At 43.3% G+C, this 20226-nt stretch overlaps 1 protein-coding gene across 2 annotated transcripts in view; it reads left to right on the top strand.

The window, feature by feature from the left end:
- Positions 1-20226, top strand: part of ZNF711 (zinc finger protein 711) — a 203554-nt gene that overhangs the window by 120845 nt on the left and 62483 nt on the right. For both annotated transcript variants that reach the window (XM_053699343.1, XM_053699344.1), the window contains exons 5-6: positions 8844-8990; positions 9090-9227. In XM_053699343.1, coding sequence (XP_053555318.1) covers positions 8844-8990; positions 9090-9227 — 285 coding nt within the window. The remainder of the gene's footprint in view (positions 1-8843; positions 8991-9089; positions 9228-20226) is intronic.

Consider the following 20226-nt stretch of genomic DNA (forward strand, 5'->3'; position numbering starts at 1 on the left):
GAGGGGCTACAATCTTTCGGGGATAACTTTAACATAGGGTCTCAGTGAGGCTCCTTTTTGTATCTAGGAATCAAGGGTTAATATCTCCTGAGGGGGGTTATTAAACAGGGGGGTTTATAATCATGTTTGTTATGTGATTCTGTCTGCTACTGTGTAGTGTTGCTTCGGCTCATGGCTATTTTGGAACATAACGGCCTATGTCTAGTGACGCAGCCTTTCCGTTCGGCCACACTTTTGCAGGGACTGCACGGTTTACCTTGTGACTCCATTTCCGTTTTCCTGACCTTGTGGCGACTGAGAAATCCTGGTCCACTGGTGTCTGGTTCTCTGGAGGCGGCAGTGTCCCTGTTATGGAGGATTCTTGGAGACAGATGTCTCTGATTCAGACTCTACTCCTTGAGAAGAATATGAATTGGCCCGGGTGATACATGCCCATCAGTTATGTTCCGAATGCTGTTTTAGAATGCTCTGTTCCTCGGGATCTGTCTCTGGGGATTCTATTTCTCACGAGACGAGTTCCCTACCATCAACTCTTACTATGTATGCAGGTAACCCAAATGCTACTTATCCTTTCTAGGGAGTGTGGCCTGTTCCCACCGGAGGTTACGACACGGTTCCGCATGGCCATATCTTTAGCCCTGGCGCATCTGCAACCCCCGGGAGTGTGCTTACGATATTTTCAGTGTTTCATTAACTGGGGCTCGTCAGGCGTGGGATCGCCTGGTACAGTTCAACCTTCCGGGGGAGCGACTGCCCCTGAGGCCTCAGGGGGTCAACCTTTGGGGCCGGTGTTTCCTTTTGTCCCGGTGGAGGTATGTTGCGCCTTTCGTTATAGACTGGTGCACCTTCATGTCCTACTAAGGCACGTTTTTGGCGTTTGCTAGAGGATCCCACTCTTAATGGGTCGGGGGATTCTCAATCTTACTCTTTGACTGGCTTGCATACATAGACATAAGGGGATGAAGTAATCTTCTTATAGTCTTTGTTATTTGTGTATCCTTCTCCAGTTTTGAGCTTGGAAGTCTCAGACCCCTGTTGGGCTGGTCCTGCGGGTCTGTCCGTTCTTCCTGGGCGATAACCTACGGGTTGCCTTATCTTTTATTTTCATCCGGTGAGGATGATTTTTAATTGGTTTAAAGCTCATGTTGTTGTGTGATGTTTCCTTCAGGAACTTTCCTCTCTGGAATTGATAATCGCGATTTTGTGGTTGCACTGTTTACAAAAGTCTGTCTGACTGTTCTTTATCCCTCTATCATCGGGGGAGACTATGTGGCCTTGACAGTGGTGGGGCCCTTGGTTTCAGGCTGGTCCTGACTGGGTACAAATCCTTCTCGGCTAGATTTGGAGTTTTGTCGGTAACGACCCGAAAAACTAACGCCGGCTTTTTTCTGGCCGCACCATAAAAATAACTCTGGTATTGAGAGTCCACATAAAGGCTGCGTTAGGCTCCAAAAAAGGAGCGTAGAGCATTTTTAACGCAGCTTCAACTCTCGAGTTGCTTACGCAAGCGGCCAGCCTCAAAAACGTGCACGTGCACGATTCTCCCATAGGAAACAATGGGGCTGTTTGAGCTGAAAAAAAACCTAACACCTGCAAAAAAGCCGCGTTCAGCTCCTAACGCAGCCCCATTGTTTGCTATGCGGTAACCCTTCCTACGTCTGCACCTAACACTCTAACATGTACCCCGAGTCTAAACACCCCTAACCTTACACTTATTAACCCCTAATCTGCCGCCCCCGCTATCGCTGACCCCTGTATATTATTATTAACCCCTAATCTGCCGCTCCGTAAACCGCCGCTACTTACATTATCCCTATGTACCCCTAATCTGCTACCCTAACATCGCCGACCCCTATATTATATTTATTAACCCCTAATCTGCCCCCCACAACGTCGCCTCCACCTGCTTACACTTATTAACCCCTAATCTGCCGACCGGACCTGAGCGCTACTATAATAAAGTTATTAACCCCTAATCCGCCTCACTAACCCTATAATAAATAGTATTAACCCCTAATCTGCCCTCCCTAACATCGCCGACACCTAACTTCAATTATTAACCCCTAATCTGCCGACCGGAGCTCACCGCTATTCTAATAAATGTATTAACCCCTAAAGCTAAGTCTAACCCTAACACTAACACCCCCCTAAGTTAAATATAATTGACATCTAATGAAATTAATTAACTCTTATTAAATAAATTATTCCTATTTAAAGATAAATACTTACCTGTAAAATAAATCCTAATATAGCTACAATATAAATTATAATTATATTATAGCTATTTTAGGATTTATATTTATTTTACAGGTAACTTTGTATTTATTTTAACCAGGTACAATAGCTATTAAATAGTTAAGAACTATTTAATAGCTACCGAGTTAAAATAATTACAAATTTACCTGTAAAATAAATCCTAACCTAAGTTACAATTAAACCTAACACTACACTATCAATAAATTAATTAAATAAACTACCTACAGTTACCTACAATTAACCTAACACTACACTATCAATAAATTAATTAAATACAATTCCTACAAATAAATACAATTAAATAAACTAGCTAAAGTACAAAAAATAAAAAAGAACTAAGTTACAAAAAATAAAAAAATATTTACAAACATAAGAAAAATATTACAACAATTTTAAACTAATTACACCTACTCTAAGCCCCCTAATAAAATAACAAAGACCCCCAAAATAACAAAATGCCCTACCCTATTCTAAATTACTACATTTCAAAGCTCTTTCACCTTACCAGCCCTGAACAGGGCCCTTTGCGGGGCATGCCCCAAGAAATTCAGCTCTTTTGCCTGTAAAAAAAACATACAATACCCCCCCCCAACATTACAACCCACCACCCACATACCCCTAATCTAACCCAAACCCCCCTTAAATAAACCTAACACTAAGCCCCTGAAGATCTTCCTACCTTGTCTTCACCCTACCAGGTTCACCGATCCGTCCTGAAGAGCTCCTCCGATGTCCTAATCCAAGCCCAAGCGGGGGGCTGAAGAGGTCCATGATCCGGCTGAAGTCTTCATCCAAGCGGGAGCTGAAGAGGTCCATGATCCGGCTGAAGTCTTCATCCAAGCAGGAGCTGAAGAGGTCCATGATCCGGATGAAGTCTTCTATCAACGGCATCTTCAATCTTCTTTCTTCCGGATCCATCTTGCAGACCTCCGACGCGGAACATCCTCTTCTCCCGACGCCTACTAGCCGAATGACGGTTCCTTTAAGGGACGTCATCCAAGATGGCGTCCCTCGAATTCCGATTGGCTGATAGGATTCTATCAGCCTATCGGAATTAAGGTAGGAATATTCTGATTGGCTGATGAAATCAGCCAATCAGAATCAAGTTCAATCTGATTGGCTGATTCGATCAGCCAATCAGATTGAGCTTGCATTCTATTGGCTGTTCCGATCAGCCAATAGAATGCGAGCTCAATCTGATTGGCTGATTCGATCAGCCAATCGGATTGATCTTGATTCTGATTGGCTGATTCCATCAGCCAATCAGAATATTCCTACCTTAATTCCGATTGGCTGATAGAATCCTATCAGCCAATCGGAATTCGAGGGACGCCATCTTGGATGACGTCCCTTAAAGGAACCGTCATTCGGCTAGTAGGCGTCGGGAGAAGAGGATGTTCCGCGTCGGAGGTCTGCAAGATGGATCCGGAAGAAAGAAGATTGAAGATGCCGTTGATAGAAGACTTCATCCGGATCATGGACCTCTTCAGCTCCTGCTTGGATGAAGACTTCAGCCGGATCATGGACCTCTTCAGCTCCCGCTTGGATGAAGACTTCAGCCGGATCATGGACCTCTTCAGCCCCCCGCTTGGGCTTGGATTAGGACATCGGAGGAGCTCTTCAGGACGGATCGGTGAACCTGGTAGGGTGAAGACAAGGTAGGAAGATCTTCAGGGGCTTAGTGTTAGGTTTATTTAAGGGGGGTTTGGGTTAGATTAGGGGTATGTGGGTGGTGGGTTGTAATGTTGGGGGGGGGGTATTGTATGTTTTTTTTTACAGGCAAAAGAGCTGAATTTCTTGGGGCATGCCCCGCAAAGGGCCCTGTTCAGGGCTGGTAAGGTAAAAGAGCTTTGAAATGTAGTAATTTAGAATAGGGTAGGGCATTTTGTTATTTTGGGGGTCTTTGTTATTTTATTAGGGGGCTTAGAGTAGGTGTAATTAGTTTAAAATTGTTGTAATATTTTTCTTATGTTTGTAAATATTTTTTTATTTTTTGTAACTTAGTTCTTTTTTATTTTTTGTACTTTAGCTAGTTTATTTAATTGTATTTATTTGTAGGAATTGTATTTCATTAATTTATTGATAGTGTAGTGTTAGGTTAATTGTAGGTAATTGTAGGTAGTTTATTTAATTAATTTATTGATAGTGTAGTGTTAGGTTTAATTGTAACTTGGGTTAGGATTTATTTTACAGGTAAATTTGTAATTATTTTAACTATTTTAGCTATTAAATAGTTCTTAACTATTTAATAGCTATTGTACCTGGTTAAAATAAATACAAAGTTACCTGTAAAATAAATATTAATCCTAAAATAGCTACAATATAATTATAATTTATATTGTAGCTATATTAGGGTTTATTTTACAGGTAAGTATTTAGCTTTAAATAGGAATAATTTATTTAATAAGAGTTAATTAATTTCGTCAGATTTAAATTATATTTAATTTAGGGGGGTGTTAGTGTTAGGGTTAGACTTAGCTTTAGGGGTTAATACATTTATTAGAATAGCGGTGAGCTCCGGTCAGCAGATTAGGGGTTAATAATTGAAGTTAGGTGTCGGCGATGTTAGGAAGGGCAGATTAGGGGTTAATACTATTTATTATAGGGTTAGTGAGGCGGATTAGGGGTTAATAACTTTATTATAGTAGCGGTGCGGTCCGCTCGGCAGATTAGGGGTTAATAAGTGTAGGCAGGTGGAGGCGACGTTGAGGGGGGCAGATTAGGGGTTAATAAATATAATATAGGGGTCGGCGGTGTTAGGGGCAGCAGATTAGGGGTACATAGCTATAATGTAGGTGGCGGCGTTTTGCGGTCGGCAGATTAGGGGTTAATTATTGTAGGTAGCTGGCGGCGACGTTGTGGGGGGCAGATTAGGGGTTAATAAATGTAATACAGGGGTCGGCGGTGTTAGGGGCAGCAGATTAGGGGTACATAAGTATAACGTAGGTGGCGGTCGGCAGATTAGGGGTTAAAAAAATTATTCGAGTGTCGGCGATGTGGGGGGACCTCAGTTTAGGGGTACATAGGTAGTTTATGGGTGTTAGTGTACTTTAGAGCACAGTAGTTAAGAGCTTTATGAACCGGCATTAGCCCAGAAAGCTCTTAACTACTGACTTTTTTCCTGCGGCTGGAGTTTTGTCGTTAGATGTCTAACGCTCACTTCAGAAACGACTCTAAATACCGGAGTTAGAAAGATCCCATTGAAAAGATAGGATACGCAATTTACGTAAGGGGATCTGCGGTATGGAAAAGTCGCGGCTGAAAAGTGAGCGTTAGACCCTATTTTGAGTGACTCCAAATACCGGCGGTAGCCTAAAACCAGCGTTAGGAGCCTCTAACGCTGGTTTTCACGGCTAACGCCAAACTCCAAATCTAGGTCTCTGTCTTTGAGGCCTAGTTCAGACATGTTGCACCTTTTTATGTCCGGTTGGTCAGTTGAGGGCGCCTAGTGATCACAATATGATTTGTGTGATTGTCTTGTTTTATTTTACAAGCCTCAACTAGCATCCTGAAAGGACTTGAGGGTCCGTAGTTGCTTAGGGACATGGGGGATTGGTTCAGTCCTCATTCGCCTTTCAATCTAGTGGGCTGGTACTCCATTGAGATCCGCGGCAACTTGCTCAGTCGTTTCCAAATTTTTTGGGTTGGGTGTTCCTTCCCGATATGGGTTGGAGGCTTGGAGGATTTAGGTCCTTCATACCGCCGTTCTTACGGTTTTGCCTTTTCATGGTCTCTTTGGAAGTGTCCTTTTAGGACTTGTTCCTTTTAGAGGTTCTCTTCCTTTGTGTCAAGACTTTCTAGACTTTGTCTGCTTTTTCTGGCGGCTTTGGCCGCTTAATTAGGAAGTGAAGGCCGTGAGGCTCTGTCTTCCTTCAGGAGTTAGTTGTTTCTATATCAGGGGCGATGAGAGGTATTGTCTCTTTTTCCAAGCTTTTGATTAGGTGATGTTTTCTGCTGGGGCTCGGGATACTTTGCATTCTTCTCCCTTGGGTGTGGTCCTGTGGAACGTTAATCGGAAGGATTATGGAGACTAGCCTTTCTTTCTACTCTCTTTCGGGTGACTTTGTTCTCGTTTTCATTTCCCTTAGTGCTGCCCTTGGGGCCTTTGGGTTCTAGAGAAATTGCGTGACTTTGTTGCGGCCTAGTACCTTGCTGGGGGGGGTGTGGACCTCCGGCTAAGGGTGTTTTCTTTCCTTTGGGCAAGGAATTACGAGTGAGTCCTGTACCCGTTCTCCGGGTTGCCTGGTTCTCCTCCCCTGTGAGGTCTGATTGCTTCAGACGGGGTATCTTGTGTTCCCTGAGGGTGACGTTCGTTCTAGGATGATTCTGGGTCCCGGGTCCGGAGTTCTTGTCTTGGATGTCTGGAGACTTGTGATCCAGTGGACTGGTTCGGGATGACCCAGTTTTTTTCAGGGACCCTATGTTGCAACATAGGGGCTAGCTCATTTGGCTTGCAAGCAGGTAGGCCAGAGTTCTCTTCCACTTTCGGGTACTGGTTATACTCTTTAAGGCCTGACTTGTTCTTCGGACGGAGTGTGCTCCTCTATGGGGAGTTTTTTCTCTCTGTTGGGTCAACAGTGGTGTCTGGATGATTTTTCATTCGGTCCGTGTTTTGATCATACTATGGCTTCTTGTCTTGTGGACATGTACGCTGTTCTTATCTGTGCCCTTCCCTTTGGGGGGGATAGTTTATCTTCCTTATGAGTTGGGGTTTCCTCTCTCTGGAGGGTCTTTGTCCTGCCCTGTGTGTAGGAGGTTGGATCAGGTGGCTTATTTCTGTAAGGGGCAGCATCTGCTGCTCTGTGAGCTCTGTTCCACCTGTTAGAAATTGATCTCTCTACATAGAGACTGTCTAAGAGAGTTGTGACAGATCTTCCTATGGATCTATTGCACTTTTCTCTGTTCCAGGTCCTAGGGGGTTATCCTTGAGAGTGCCTTATTTTGGTGGAGCGGATTGGGTTGGCACCCGAGCTCTGTTGGGGTGGGGAAGTCTTTTCATTCCATGGGGGCTTGTGGTTGGGGTCTTTCTGTCCCCCTGTCTATCAGACATGTCTGTCGCTTGAGCAGGTCGGGTGTTGGAGCAAGATCTGGATCTGTTGCTCTGCTATTTCGTCCTTGAAGCTTTTGAGGTACAGTAAGCCATTTTGAGGTTTCTCCACATTCAGGATTCGTGGGAAGGACTGGCGGCTCTTAGATAGCCTGCGACGTTATCCGCTGGTTAGTGCAATCTGAAGGAGCCTATCTTCTGCTGCTTTCTACTTGCCCTGCAAGTATTTAAGTTTCAGAGTAATTTTTAGATGACTGCAGCATGCAGTGTTTTTGCTTCAGGTGTTGTTCGTCAGACCTATCTGAGCTTGCTGCATGAGGTTTCGTTCTGAATATTTCGGTATTCTGAGATACCTTTTTGCGACTTGGGGACCTTCGTCTTCAGTTGCTTTCTAGAGTGCGGTTGCACTGTGTAAGGGGTAGATTCTCTCTCTGATTCAGACTCCCGGCCTTATCCCGTGTTTTCTGTATTTCTGGTGTCTGGGCGTTGTTTCTATGAGACTGGTTGGGTCTCTGTTAGCCTGACCTAGGTTTCTCGGGTTTTTGCTCGGTGTGTTTTATTTAGGACAAGTTGTGCCCTTTTTAGTTTTTTTTTTTTTTTCTGGAGTTCCTTATGCTAGCTGGAAGCTAGCTCAGCATACTAATGCACTGTGGCTACTCTGCACTGTAGCAAACCGAGGGTTGCAAGTTCGATCCCCGGCGAGGTCTACTCAGCCTTTCCTCCTTTCGAGGTTGATAAAATGAGCCGTCCCTTAAGGGGGATTAGCCGCGCTTTATATGTACAATCATGTTTTCTCTGTGCCTTTTCTTCTGTGTGGAAGAATACGGTAGTTTGTTCCCTTTCTTTAGTAAGGGGTGTGTTGTTTGGAGACCGACTGCTGGGCGACGGTGTCTCTTGGAGGCTGTTGACTCAGTCTAGTTCCTGCGGTCTCTAGCAAGGCTGTGGACTATCAGCGGGTCAGTTTCCAGGGGCCTTTTCTTTTTTTCCAACGTTGTTCTCGGTTTCGGACAAAGCAGGATTTTGTTAGGTAGGGGTTTTCAGGCCTGGTGCCCTCAGAATGGGCCGCCTCTTGTACCCTCCCGATTTTTGCATTCAGTGTCCTCTATAGCTTGGGTATAGTTTTCCCAAAAGTAATGAATGCAGCTGTGGACTCTTTCCATTTATGAAGAAAAACTTAAATTTTGCTTACCTGATCATTTTCTTTTCTTCAGATGGAAAGAGTCTACAGCTCCCCGCCCGTATTTTTTCTGTGGGGCGTCTGCTATTTTTGTTCTTCTAGCACCTTTCACCCTGATATTTCCTCTACTGTTCCTTGTTCCTCGGCAGAATGACTGGGTGATGAGGGAAGTGGGAGGAGTATTTAAGCCTTAGGCTGGGGTGTCTTTGCCTCCTCCTGGTGGCCATGTTCTGAATTTCCCAAAAGTAATGAATGCAGCTGTGGACTCTTTCCATCTGAAGAAAAGAAAATTATCAGGTAAGCATAATTTAAGTTTTTTTATGTTGATGGATTTTAACAGTTTACTGCTTCTGTTTACTGAAGGTGGTACAGAAATTGTAACAGAGAGTGACTTTCACAACGGACACACCGTCACTGGTATAATTGAACCAAGTAGCCTTGGCCGGATGCCGCGAGAGAAGATGCTTTATATGGCTGTTAAGGATCCCTCTCAAGAAGATGAAAATATTGGTAAAAAGAAAGCAAATGTATTTGTTGCAGTTGCTATTTATGGTGATAATGTGTTTGAAACTTTATGGGTTATGGAACTGAATTTAATCTTCTTTGTAGGTTGTGCTGAAATGGCAGATGAAGTTTACATGGAAGTGATAGTAGGAGAGGAGGAAGCGGCTTCTCTTCCGGATGCACAAGCTGAAGATTCCAATGCAAACAAAACATATGTGCCTGTGGCTTGGGCAGCTGCTTATGGTAATTAATTTAGCAGATATGTTTAAAGGGACAGTAAATACCTTGTAATTTATATTTTTGACAGCTTTACAAAACATTAACGTATAAGCAGAATTGAAACCGCATTAGAACAGATTAACACATTAGCAAATTTGGGACCGATATGTGGCAGGGTTAAACTTATGGAGACTGCCATTTGCTCTTTCAGTTTTCACTAATGGAAAATCTCTAATTTCTTCTACAAGATACGACGAGTCCACCGATTTCATCCTTGTGGGATATTATCCTCCTGCTAACAGGAAGTGGCAAAGGGCACAACAGCAGAGCTGTATATATATATCTCCTCCCTTCCCTCCACATCATTCTCTTTGCCTGTGTTTAGTACTAGGAAGAGGTAAAGTGAGGTGTTAGTTTTAGTTTCTTCAATCAAGAAGTTTTTTATTTTAAATGGTACCGGTGAGTACTATTTTCTTCAGGGAAGATATGAAAGAAGATTTCTGCCCTGAGGTTGATGATCTTAGCGGATGTAACTAAGATCCATGTTGGTTCCCACAGAGCTTCTGAAGGTAGTACAAGAGAAATCTTCAGTGTGGAGAACGGTTTCATGCTACAAGCAGTATTGAGGTATGTTCAGTCCTTTATTTCTGAGGAGACTTGGTATATCAGAACTGGCTGACATTTTTTCCCTGCAAGGTAAGGGGTAAGCAGTAGACCTGTAAACAAAGAATATTACTGAAAATCCTGTGTGTATTTTTTATTGACATAGTATTGGGCTTAATGCAGCAAAGGGCTTATTGCAGCATATATCAGAGACACTGGGAAAGGCAGCTTAACGTTTTTTTTATTTGGAAAGATAACAAATAATTATATGGCTATTTAGTGAGGTTGTATTTAGGGGACCACATGGCTTATTGCTAAACCGCTTCCCATGCGGTTGTACCGGCTAATGCGAACGTCGTCCATGATAGGCAGGGGCCTATTTTCGCATGCTCAGACGCGTAGTTTACTCTGGCTGAGAAGGCAGCAGGCATTAGCCCCAGTTGGGTCTAAACTGATGTTCTGTTAACTGGATCGTTGTCGAGTCATTTCTCCAACATTGGTGTGTCCGGTCCACGGCGTCATCCTTACTTGAGGGAATATCTCTTCCCCAACAGGAAATGGCAAAGAGTCCCAGCAAAGCTGGCCATATAGTCCCTCCTAGGCTCCGCCCACCCCAGTCATTCTCTTTGCCGTTGCACAGGCAACATCTCCACGGAGATGGTTAAGAGTATGTGGTGTTTAGTTGTAGTTTTTTTATTCTACTATCAAGAGTTTGTTATTTTAAAATAGTGCTGGTATGTACTATTTACTCTGAAACAGAAAAAGATGAAGATTTCTGTTTGTGAGAGGAAGATGATTTTAGCAGACAGTAACTAAAATCAATTGCTGTTTCCACATAGGACTGTTGAGATGAAGTAACTTCAGTTGGGGGAAACAGTTAGCAGACTTTTCTGCTTAAGGTATGACTAGCCATATTTCTAACAAGACTGTGGTGTAATGCTGGAAGGCTGTCATTTCCCCTCATGGGGACCGGTAAGCCATTTTCTTAGTCTCAAACAGAATAAAGGGCTTAATATGGGCTATAAAACTGGTAGACACTTTTATGGGCTAAATTGATTGCTTTATTTGAACATTTTATACATGTTTATGCTGATAATTCACACTTATAAACTTGGGGAACGTTTTTTAACGTCAGGCACTATGTTAGACACCTTTTCCAGTCAGGAAGGGCCTTCCCAGTTGTAGGCTGAGCCTCATTTTCGCGCCATTACTGCGCAGTTGTTTTTGAGAGCAAGACATGCAGATGCATGTGTGAGGACCTGAAAGTAGTTGGAAAAGTTCCTAGAAGGCGTCATTTGGTATCGTATTCCCCTCTGGGCTTGGTAAAGTCACAGCAAAGGCTGTAGCTGGGACTGTATAGGGGTTAAATCTGTAACCGGCTCCGGTTTCGTTATTTTAAGGGTTAAAGCTCTGAAAATTGGTGTGCAATACTTTTAATGCTTTAAGACACTGTGGTGAAAGTTTGGTAAATTTTTAACAATTCCTTCATATTTTTTCACATATTCAGTAATAAAGTGTGCTCTGTTTAAAATTTAAAGAGACAGTAACGGTTTTGTTCTAAAACGGTTTTTGTGCTTTATTGACAAGTTTAAGCCTGTTTAACATGTCTGTGCCCTCAGATAAGCTATGTTCTATATGTATGAAAGTCAATGTGTCTCCCCCTTCAAAATTGTGTGATAATTGTGCCATAGCGTCCAAACAATGTAAGGACAGTACTGTCATAGATAATGAAGTTGCCCAAGATGATTCATCAGATAAAGGGAGTAGACATGGTTCTACATCATCTCCTTCTTGTCTATACCAGTTTTGCCCACGCAGGAGGCCCCTAGTACTTCTAGCGCGCCAATGCTTATTACCATGCAACAATTGACGGCTGTAATGGATAACTCCATAGCAAATATTTTATCCAAAATGCCTGCATATCAGAGAAAGCGTGATTGCTCTGTTTTAAACACTGAAGAGCAGGAGGGCGCTGATGATAATTGTTCTGTCATACCCTCACACCAATCTGAAGGGGCCATGAGGGAGGTTTTGTCAGATGAGGAAATTTCAGATTCAGGAAAAATTTCTCAACAGGCAGAACCTGATGTTGTGACATTTAAATTTAAATTAGAGCACCTCCGCGCACTGCTTAAGGAGGTGTTATCTACTCTGGATGATTGTGACAACTTGGTCATTCCAGAAAAATTATTCAAGATGGACAAGTTCCTAGAGGTTCTGGTGCACCCCGACGCTTTTCCTATACCCAAGCGGGTGGCGGACATAGTGAATAAGGAGTGGGAGAAGCCCGGCATACCTTTTGTTCCCCCTCCTATACAGGGAGTGCAGAATTATTAGGCAAGTTGTATTTTTGAGGATTAATTTTATTATTGAACAACAACCATGTTCTCAATGAACCCAAAAAACTCATTAATATCAAAGCTGAATAGTTTTGGAAGTAGTTTTTAGTTTGTTTTTAGTTATAGCTATTTTAGGGGGATATCTGTGTGTGCAGGTGACTATTACTGTGCATAATTATTAGGCAACTTAACAAAAAACAAATATATACCCATTTCAATTATTTATTTTTACCAGTGAAACCAATATAACATCTCAACATTCACAAATATACATTTCTGACATTCAAAAACAAAACAAAAACAAATCAGTGTCCAATATAGCCACCTTTCTTTGCAAGGACACTCAAAAGCCTGCCATCCATGGATTCTGTCAGTGTTTTGATCTGTTCACCATCAACATTGCGTGCAGCAGCAACCACAGCCTCCCAGACACTGTTCAGAGAGGTGTACTGTTTTCCCTACTTGTAAATCTCACATTTGATGATGGACCACAGGTTCTCAATGGGGTTCAGATCAGGTGAACAAGGAGGCCATGTCATTAGATTTTCTTCTTTTATACCCTTTCTTGCCAGCCACGCTGTGGAATACTTGGATGCGTGTGATGGAGCATTGTCCTGCATGAAAATCATGTTTTTCTTGAAGGATGCAGACTTCTTCCTGTACCACTGCTTGAAGAAGGTGTCTTCCAGAAACTGGCAGTAGGACTGGGAGTTGAGTTTGACTCCATCCTCAACCCGAAAAGGCCCCACAAGCTCATCTTTGATGATACCAGCCCAAACCAGTACTCCACCTCCACCTTGCTGGCGTCTGAGTCGAACTGGAGCTCTCTGCCCTTTACCAATCCAGCCACGGGCCTATCCATCTGGCCCATCAAGACTCACTCTCATTTCATCAGTCCATAAAACCTTAGAAAAATCAGTCTTGAGATATTTCTTGGCCCAGTCTTGACGTTTCAGCTTGTGTGTCTTGTTCAGTGGTGGTCGTCTTTCAGCCTTTCTTACCTTGGCCATGTCTCTGAGTATTGCACACCTTGTGCTTTTGGGCACTCCAGTGATGTTGCAGCTCTGAAATATGACCAAACTGGTGGCAAGTGGCATCTTGGCAGCTGCACGCTTGACTTTTCTCAGTTCATGGGCAATTATTTTAAGCGTGTGGTTTTTCCACACGCTTCTTGCGACCCTGTTGACTATTTTAAATGAAACGCTTGATTGTTCGATGATCACGCTTCAGAAGCTTTGCAATTTTAAGAGTGCTGCATCCTTCTGCAAGATATCTCACTATTTTTGACTTTTCTGAGCCTGTCAAGTCCTTCTTTTGATCCATTTTGCCAAAGGAAAGGAAGTTGCCTAATAATTATGCACACCTGATATAGGGTGTTGATGTCATTAGACCACACCCCTTCTCATTACAGAGATGCACATCACCTAATATGCTTAATTGGTAGTAGGCTTTCGAGCCTATACAGCTTGGAGTAAGACAACATGCATAAAGAGGATGATGTGGTCAAAATACTAATTTGCCTAATAATTATGCACTCCCTGTATTTAAGAAATTATTTCCTATGGTCGACCCCAGAAAGGACTTATGGCAGACAGTCCCTAAGGTCGAGGGGGCAGTTTCTACTCTAAACAAGCGCACTACTATTCCTATCGAGGATAATTGTGCTTTCAAAGATCCTATGGATAAAAAATTGGAGGGTTTGCTTAAAAAGATTTTTGTACAGCAAGGTTACCTTCTACAACCCATTTCGTGCATTGTTCCTGTCACTACAGCAGCGTGGTTCTGGTTCGAGGAACTAGAAAAGTCGCTCAGTAGAGAGACTCCATATGAGGAGGTTATGGACAGAGTTCACGCACTTAAGTTGGCTAACTCCTTTATTTTAGATGCCGCTTTGCAATTAGCTAGATTAGCGGCGAAAAATTCAGGGTTTGCAATTGTGGCGCGCAGAGCGCTTTGGCTAAAGTCTTGGTCAGCGGATGTATCATCCAAGACAAAATTGCTTAACATCCCCTTCAAGGGTAAAACTCTCTTTGGACCAGAATTGAAAGAGATTATCTCAGACATCACTGGGGGAAAGGGCCACGCCCTCCCACAAGATAGGCCTTTCAAGGCCAAGAATAAGTCTAATTTTCGTTCCTTTCTTAATTTCAGGAACGGACCGGCCTCTAATTCTGCATCCTCTAAACAAGAGGGTAATGCCTCACAGTCCAAACCAGCCTGGAAACCGATGCAAGGCTGGAGCAAGGGTAAGCAGGCCAAGAAGCCTGCTACCACTAACAAAACAGCATGAAGGAGTAGCCCCCGATCCGGGACCGGATCTAGTGGGGGGCAGACTCTCTCTCTTTGCTCAGGCTTGGGCAAGAGATGTTCAGGATCCCTGGACGCTAGAAATAGTTTCTCAGGGTTATCTTCTGGAATTCAAGGAACTACCCCCAAGGGGAAGGTTCCACATGTCTCACGTATCCTCAAACCAAATAAAGAGACAGGCGTTCTTACATTGTGTAGAAGACCTGTTAAAGATGGGAGTGATACACCCAGTTCCAATGACAGAACAAGGAATGGGATTTTACTCAAATCTGTTCGTAGTTCCAAAAAAAGAGGGAACCTTCAGACCAATTCTGGATTTAAAGATCCTAAACAAATTTCTCAGGGTACCATCGTTCAAAATGGAAACCATTCGAACGATTCTACCCACTATCCAGGAAGGTCAATTTATGACTACCGTGGATCTAAAGGATGCGTACCTACATATTCCTATCCACAAAGAACATCATCAGTTCCTAAGGTTCGCCTTTCTGGACAAACATTACCAGTTTGTGGCCCTCCCATTCGGATTAGCCACTGCTCCAAGGATTTTCACAAAGGTACTCGGGTCCCTTCTAGCGGTTCTAAGACCAAGGGGCATTGCAGTAGTACCATACTTGGACGACATTCTAATACAAGCGTCGTCTCTTTCAAAAGCAAAGGCTCATACAGACATCGTTCTGGCCTTTCTCAGATCTCACGGATGGAAGGTGAACATAGAAAAAAGTTCTTTCTCTGTCAACAAGAGTTCCCTTCTTGGGAACAATAATAGATTCCTTAGAAATTAGGATTTTTCTGACAGATGTCAGAAAGTCAAAACTTCTAAGCGCTTGTCAAGTTCTTCATTCTGTTCCACGTCCTTCCATAGCTCAGTGCATGAAAGTAGTAGGGTTGATGGTTGCAGCAATGGACATAGTTCCTTTTGCGCGAATTCATCTAAGACCATTACAACTGTGCATGCTGAAACAGTGGAATGGGGACTATACAGACTTGTCTCCAGTGATTCAAGTAGATCAGAAGACCAGAGATTCACTCCGTTGGTGGCTAACCCTGGACCATCTATCCCAGGGAATGAGCTTCCACAGACCAGAGTGGGTCATTGTCACGACCGACGCCAGTCTAGTGGGCTTGGGCGCGGTCTGGGAATCCCTGAAAGCTCAGGGACTATGGTCTTGGGAAGAGTCTCTTCTCCCGATAAACATTCTGGAACTAAGAGCGATATTCAATGCTCTCAGGGCTTGGCGTCAGCTTGCAAAGGCCTGATTCATAAGATTCCAATCAGACAACATGACGACTGTTGCGTATATCAATCATCAGGGGGGAACAAGGAGTTCCCTGGCGATGAAGGAAGTGACCAAAATAATACAATGGGCGGAGGATCACTCCTGCCATCTATCTGCGATCCACATCCCAGGTGTGGAAAACTGGGAAGCGGATTATCTGAGTCGTCAGACATTCCATCCGGGGGAGTGGGAACTCCACCCGGAGATCTTTGCCCAGTTGACTCAATTATGGGGCATTCCAGACATGGATCTGATGGCATCTCGTCAGAACTTCAAGGTTCCTTGCTACGGGTCCAGATCCAGGGATACCAAGGCGACTCTAGTGGATGCACTAGTAGCACCTTGGACCTTCAACCTAGCTTATGTGTTTCCACCGTTTCCTCTCATTCCCAGGCTGGTAGCCAGGATCAAACAGGAGAGGGCCTCAGTGATCTTGAAAGCTCCTGCGTGGCCACGCAGGACTTGGTATGCAGACCTGGTGAATATGTCATCGGTTCCACCATGGAAGCTACCTTTGAGACAGGACCTTCTTGTTCAGGGTCCATTCGAACATCCAAATCTGGTCTCCCTCCAGCTGACGACTTGGAGATTGAACGCTTGATTCTATCAAAGCTTGGGTTTTCAGATTCTGTGATAGATACTCTGGTTCAGGCCAGAAAACCGGTAACTAGAAAGATTTACCATAAAATATGGAAAAGATATATCTGCTGGTGTGAATCCAAGGGATTCCCATGGAATAAGATAAAAATTCCTAAGATTCTTTCCTTTCTGCAAGAAGGTTTGGATAAGGGATTATCTGCGAGTTCTCTAAAGGGACAGATTTCTGCTTTATCTGTCTTACTACACAAAAGACTGGCAGCTGTGCCAGATGTTCAATCTTTTGTTCAGGCTCTGGTTAGGATCAAGCCTGTTTACAGACCTTTGACTCCTCCCTGGAGTTTAAATCTAGTTCTTTCAGTTCTTCAAGGGGTTCCGTTTGAACCTCTACATTCCATAGATATTAAGTTGTTATCTTGGAAAGTTTTGTTTTTGGTTGCTATTTCTTCTGCTAGAAGAGTTTCAGAGTTATCTGCTCTGCAGTGTTCTCCGCCCTATCTGGTGTTCCATGCAGATAAGGTGGTTTTGCGTACTAAGCCTGGTTTTCTTCCAAAGGTTGTTTCTAACAAAAATATTAACCAGGAGATAGTTGTACCTTCTTTGTGTCCGAATCCAGTTTCAAAGAAGGAACGTTTGTTACACAATTTGGACGTAGTCCGTGCTCTAAAATTCTATTTAGAAGCTACAAAAGATTTCAGACAAACATCTTCTCTGTTTGTCGTCTATTCTGGTAAAAGGAGAGGTCAAAAAGCGACTTCTACCTCTCTTTCCTTTTGGCTTAAAAGCATCATCCGATTGACTTACGAGACTGCCGGACGGCAGCCTCCTGAAAGAATCACAGCTCACTCCACTAGGGCTGTGGCTTCCACATGGGCCTTCAAGAACGAGGCTTCTGTTGATCAGATATGTAAGGCAGCGACTTGGTCTTCACTGCACACTTTTGCCAAATTTTACAAATTTGATACTTTTGCTTCTTCGGAGGCTATTTTTGGGAGAAAGGTTTTGCAAGCCGTGGTGCCTTCCGTTTAGGTAACCTGATTTGCTCCCTCCCTTCATCCGTGTCCTAAAGCTTTGGTATTGGTTCCCACAAGTAAGGATGACGCCGTGGACCGGACACACCAATGTTGGAGAAAACAGAATTTATGCTTACCTGATAAATTACTTTCTCCAACGGTGTGTCCGGTCCATGGCCCGCCCTGGTTTTTTAATCAGGTCTGATGAATTATTTTCTCTAACTACAGTCACCACGGTACCATATGGTTTCTCCTATTTTTTCCTCCTGTCCGTCGGTCGAATGACTGGGGTGGGTGGAGCCTAGGAGGGACTATATGGCCAGCTTTGCTGGGACTCTTTGCCATTTCCTGTTGGGGAAGAGATATTCCCTCAAGTAAGGATGACGCTGTGGACCGGACACACCGTTGGAGAAAGTAATTTATCAGGTAAGCATAAATTCTGTTTTTGCAGTACCCTGGGGGTAGGTAGGCGCCACAGGGGTCGTTTTTTCAAATCGAATACATTTTTTGCTATAAATATTTTTTTAGAGGTTAATTTCACCCTTTGCTCTTAGGGTGCAATATTGTATATGTGTAGTTAATTATATAGCGATTTTTAACGTTTTTAGGCAGTTTGGGAAAAAATGTGCGCTTTTTTATCTCTTAAAGGCGCAGTACACGTTTTTCAAAAAAAATTTTAAATCAATAAATAAAGTGTTTTACGACTATTGTGGTTATTACTAGTCTGTTCAACATGTCTGACATTGAGGAAACTCATTGCTCTATGTGTTTGGAAGCCATTGTGGAACCCCCTCTTACATTGTGTACCTCTTGTACTGAAAGGGCCTTACATTGAAAAAAGCATATTTTAGGTAAATAAAGTGTGCCTAAGGATGATTCTCAATCTGAAGAGAATCAGGATATGCCATACAATTCTCCCCAAGTGTCACAACCTTTAACGCTCACACAAGCGACGCCAAGTACCTCTAGTGCGTCTAATTCTTTTACTCTGCAGGAGATGGCTGCAGTTATGTCAACTCCCCTTACAGAGGTATTATTTAAATTACGAGTGTTACAGGGTAAACGCAGTAGGTCAGGTATTAATGTGAATACTGAATCCTCTGATGCTTTATTTGCTTCCGGTGTACCCTCACAGTGCTCTGAGTTGGGGGTCAGGGAATTGCTGTCTGAGGGAGAACTTTCAGACTCAGGAAATGTGTTACCTCAGACAGATTCGGACGTGATGTCCCTTAAATTTAAGCTTGAACACCTCCGCCTGTTGCTTCGGGAGGTTTTAGCGACTCTGGATGATTGTGACCCTATTGTGATACCACCAGAGAAATTGTGTAAGATGGACAAATATCTAGAGGTACCTACTTACACTGATGTTTTTCCGGTTCCTAAAAGAATTTTGGAAATTGTTAAAAAGGAATGGGATTTACCAGGTATACCGTTCTCTCCCCTTCCTAATTTTAAGAAAATGTTTCCCATATTAGACACCATTCAGGACTCTTGGCAAACGGTCCCTAAGGTGGAGGGAGCTATATCTACCCTGGCTAAGCATACAACTATACCTATTGAGGACAGTTGTGCTTTCAAAGACCCTATGGATAAAAAGTTAGAGGGTCTTATAAAGAAATTATTTATTCATCAGGGTTTCCTTTTACAACCTATGGCTTGCATTGTTCCAGTTACTACTGCAGTAGCTTTTTTGGTTTGATGCTCTAGAAGAGTCTCTGAAGGTTGAGACTCCATTAGAAGACATTTTGGATAGAATTAAGGCTCTCAAGCTAGCTAATTCTTTTATTACTGATGCCACTTTTCAAATTGCTAAATTAGCGGCGAAAAATGCAGGATTTGCCATTTTAGCGTGTAGAGTGTTATGGCTCAAATCTTGGTCTGCTGATGTGTCATCAAAATCTAAGCTTTTAGCTATTCCTTTTAAAGGTAAGACCCTATTTGGGCCTGAATTGAAGGAAATAATTTCTGACATTACTGGAGGTAAAGGGCATGCCCTACCTCAGGATAAGTCTGTTAAGATGAGGGGTAAACAAAATCATTTTCGTTCCTTTCGAAAATTTAAAGGAGAACCCTCTGCTTCCTCTTCCTCCACAAAGTAGGAAGGGAATTTTGCTCAACCAGGCTTGGAATAAAGGTAAACAATCCAAGAAGCCCGCTGCTGCTACAAAGACAGCATGAAGGGGCAGCCCCCGATCCAGGACTGGATCTAGTAGGGGGCAGGCTTTCTTTCTTTGCTCAGGCTTGGGCAAGAGATGTTCAGGACCCCTGGGCACTAAATATCGTGACCCACGGGTATCAACTGGAATTCAAGGATTTTCTCCCAAGAGGGAGATTTCATCTTTCACAATTATCTGTAGACCAGATAAAAAGAGAGGCGTTATTACGCTGTGTAAAAACCTCTCTACCATGGGAGTAATTTGTCCCATTCCAAAACTGGAACAGGGGCAGGTGTTTTACTCAAATCTTTTCGTGGTTCCCAAAAAAGAGGGAACTTTCAGACTCATTTTAGATCTCAAGTGTCTAAACAAGTTTCTCAGAGTTCCATCATTCAAGATGGAGACTATACGAACAATCTTACCAATGATCCAGGAGGGTCAATATATGACTACTGTGGACTTGAAGGATGCATACCTTCATATCCCTATTCACAAGGATAATCATCAGTTCCTAAGATTTGCCTTCCTGGACAAACATCGGTTCTTGGCTCTTCCCTTCGGGTTGGCCACAGCACCCAGGATCTTCACAAAGGTTCTAGGGTCCCTTCTGGCGGTTCTCAGACCGCGGGGCATAGCAGTGGCGCCTTATCTGGACGATATTTTGATCCAGGCGTCAACTTTTCATCTGACAAAATCTCACACAGACACAGTGTTGTCTTTCCTGAGAA

The sequence above is a fragment of the Bombina bombina genome, chromosome 1, assembly GCF_027579735.1.
Source record: "Bombina bombina isolate aBomBom1 chromosome 1, aBomBom1.pri, whole genome shotgun sequence".
Taxonomy (NCBI): Eukaryota; Metazoa; Chordata; class Amphibia; order Anura; family Bombinatoridae; genus Bombina; species Bombina bombina.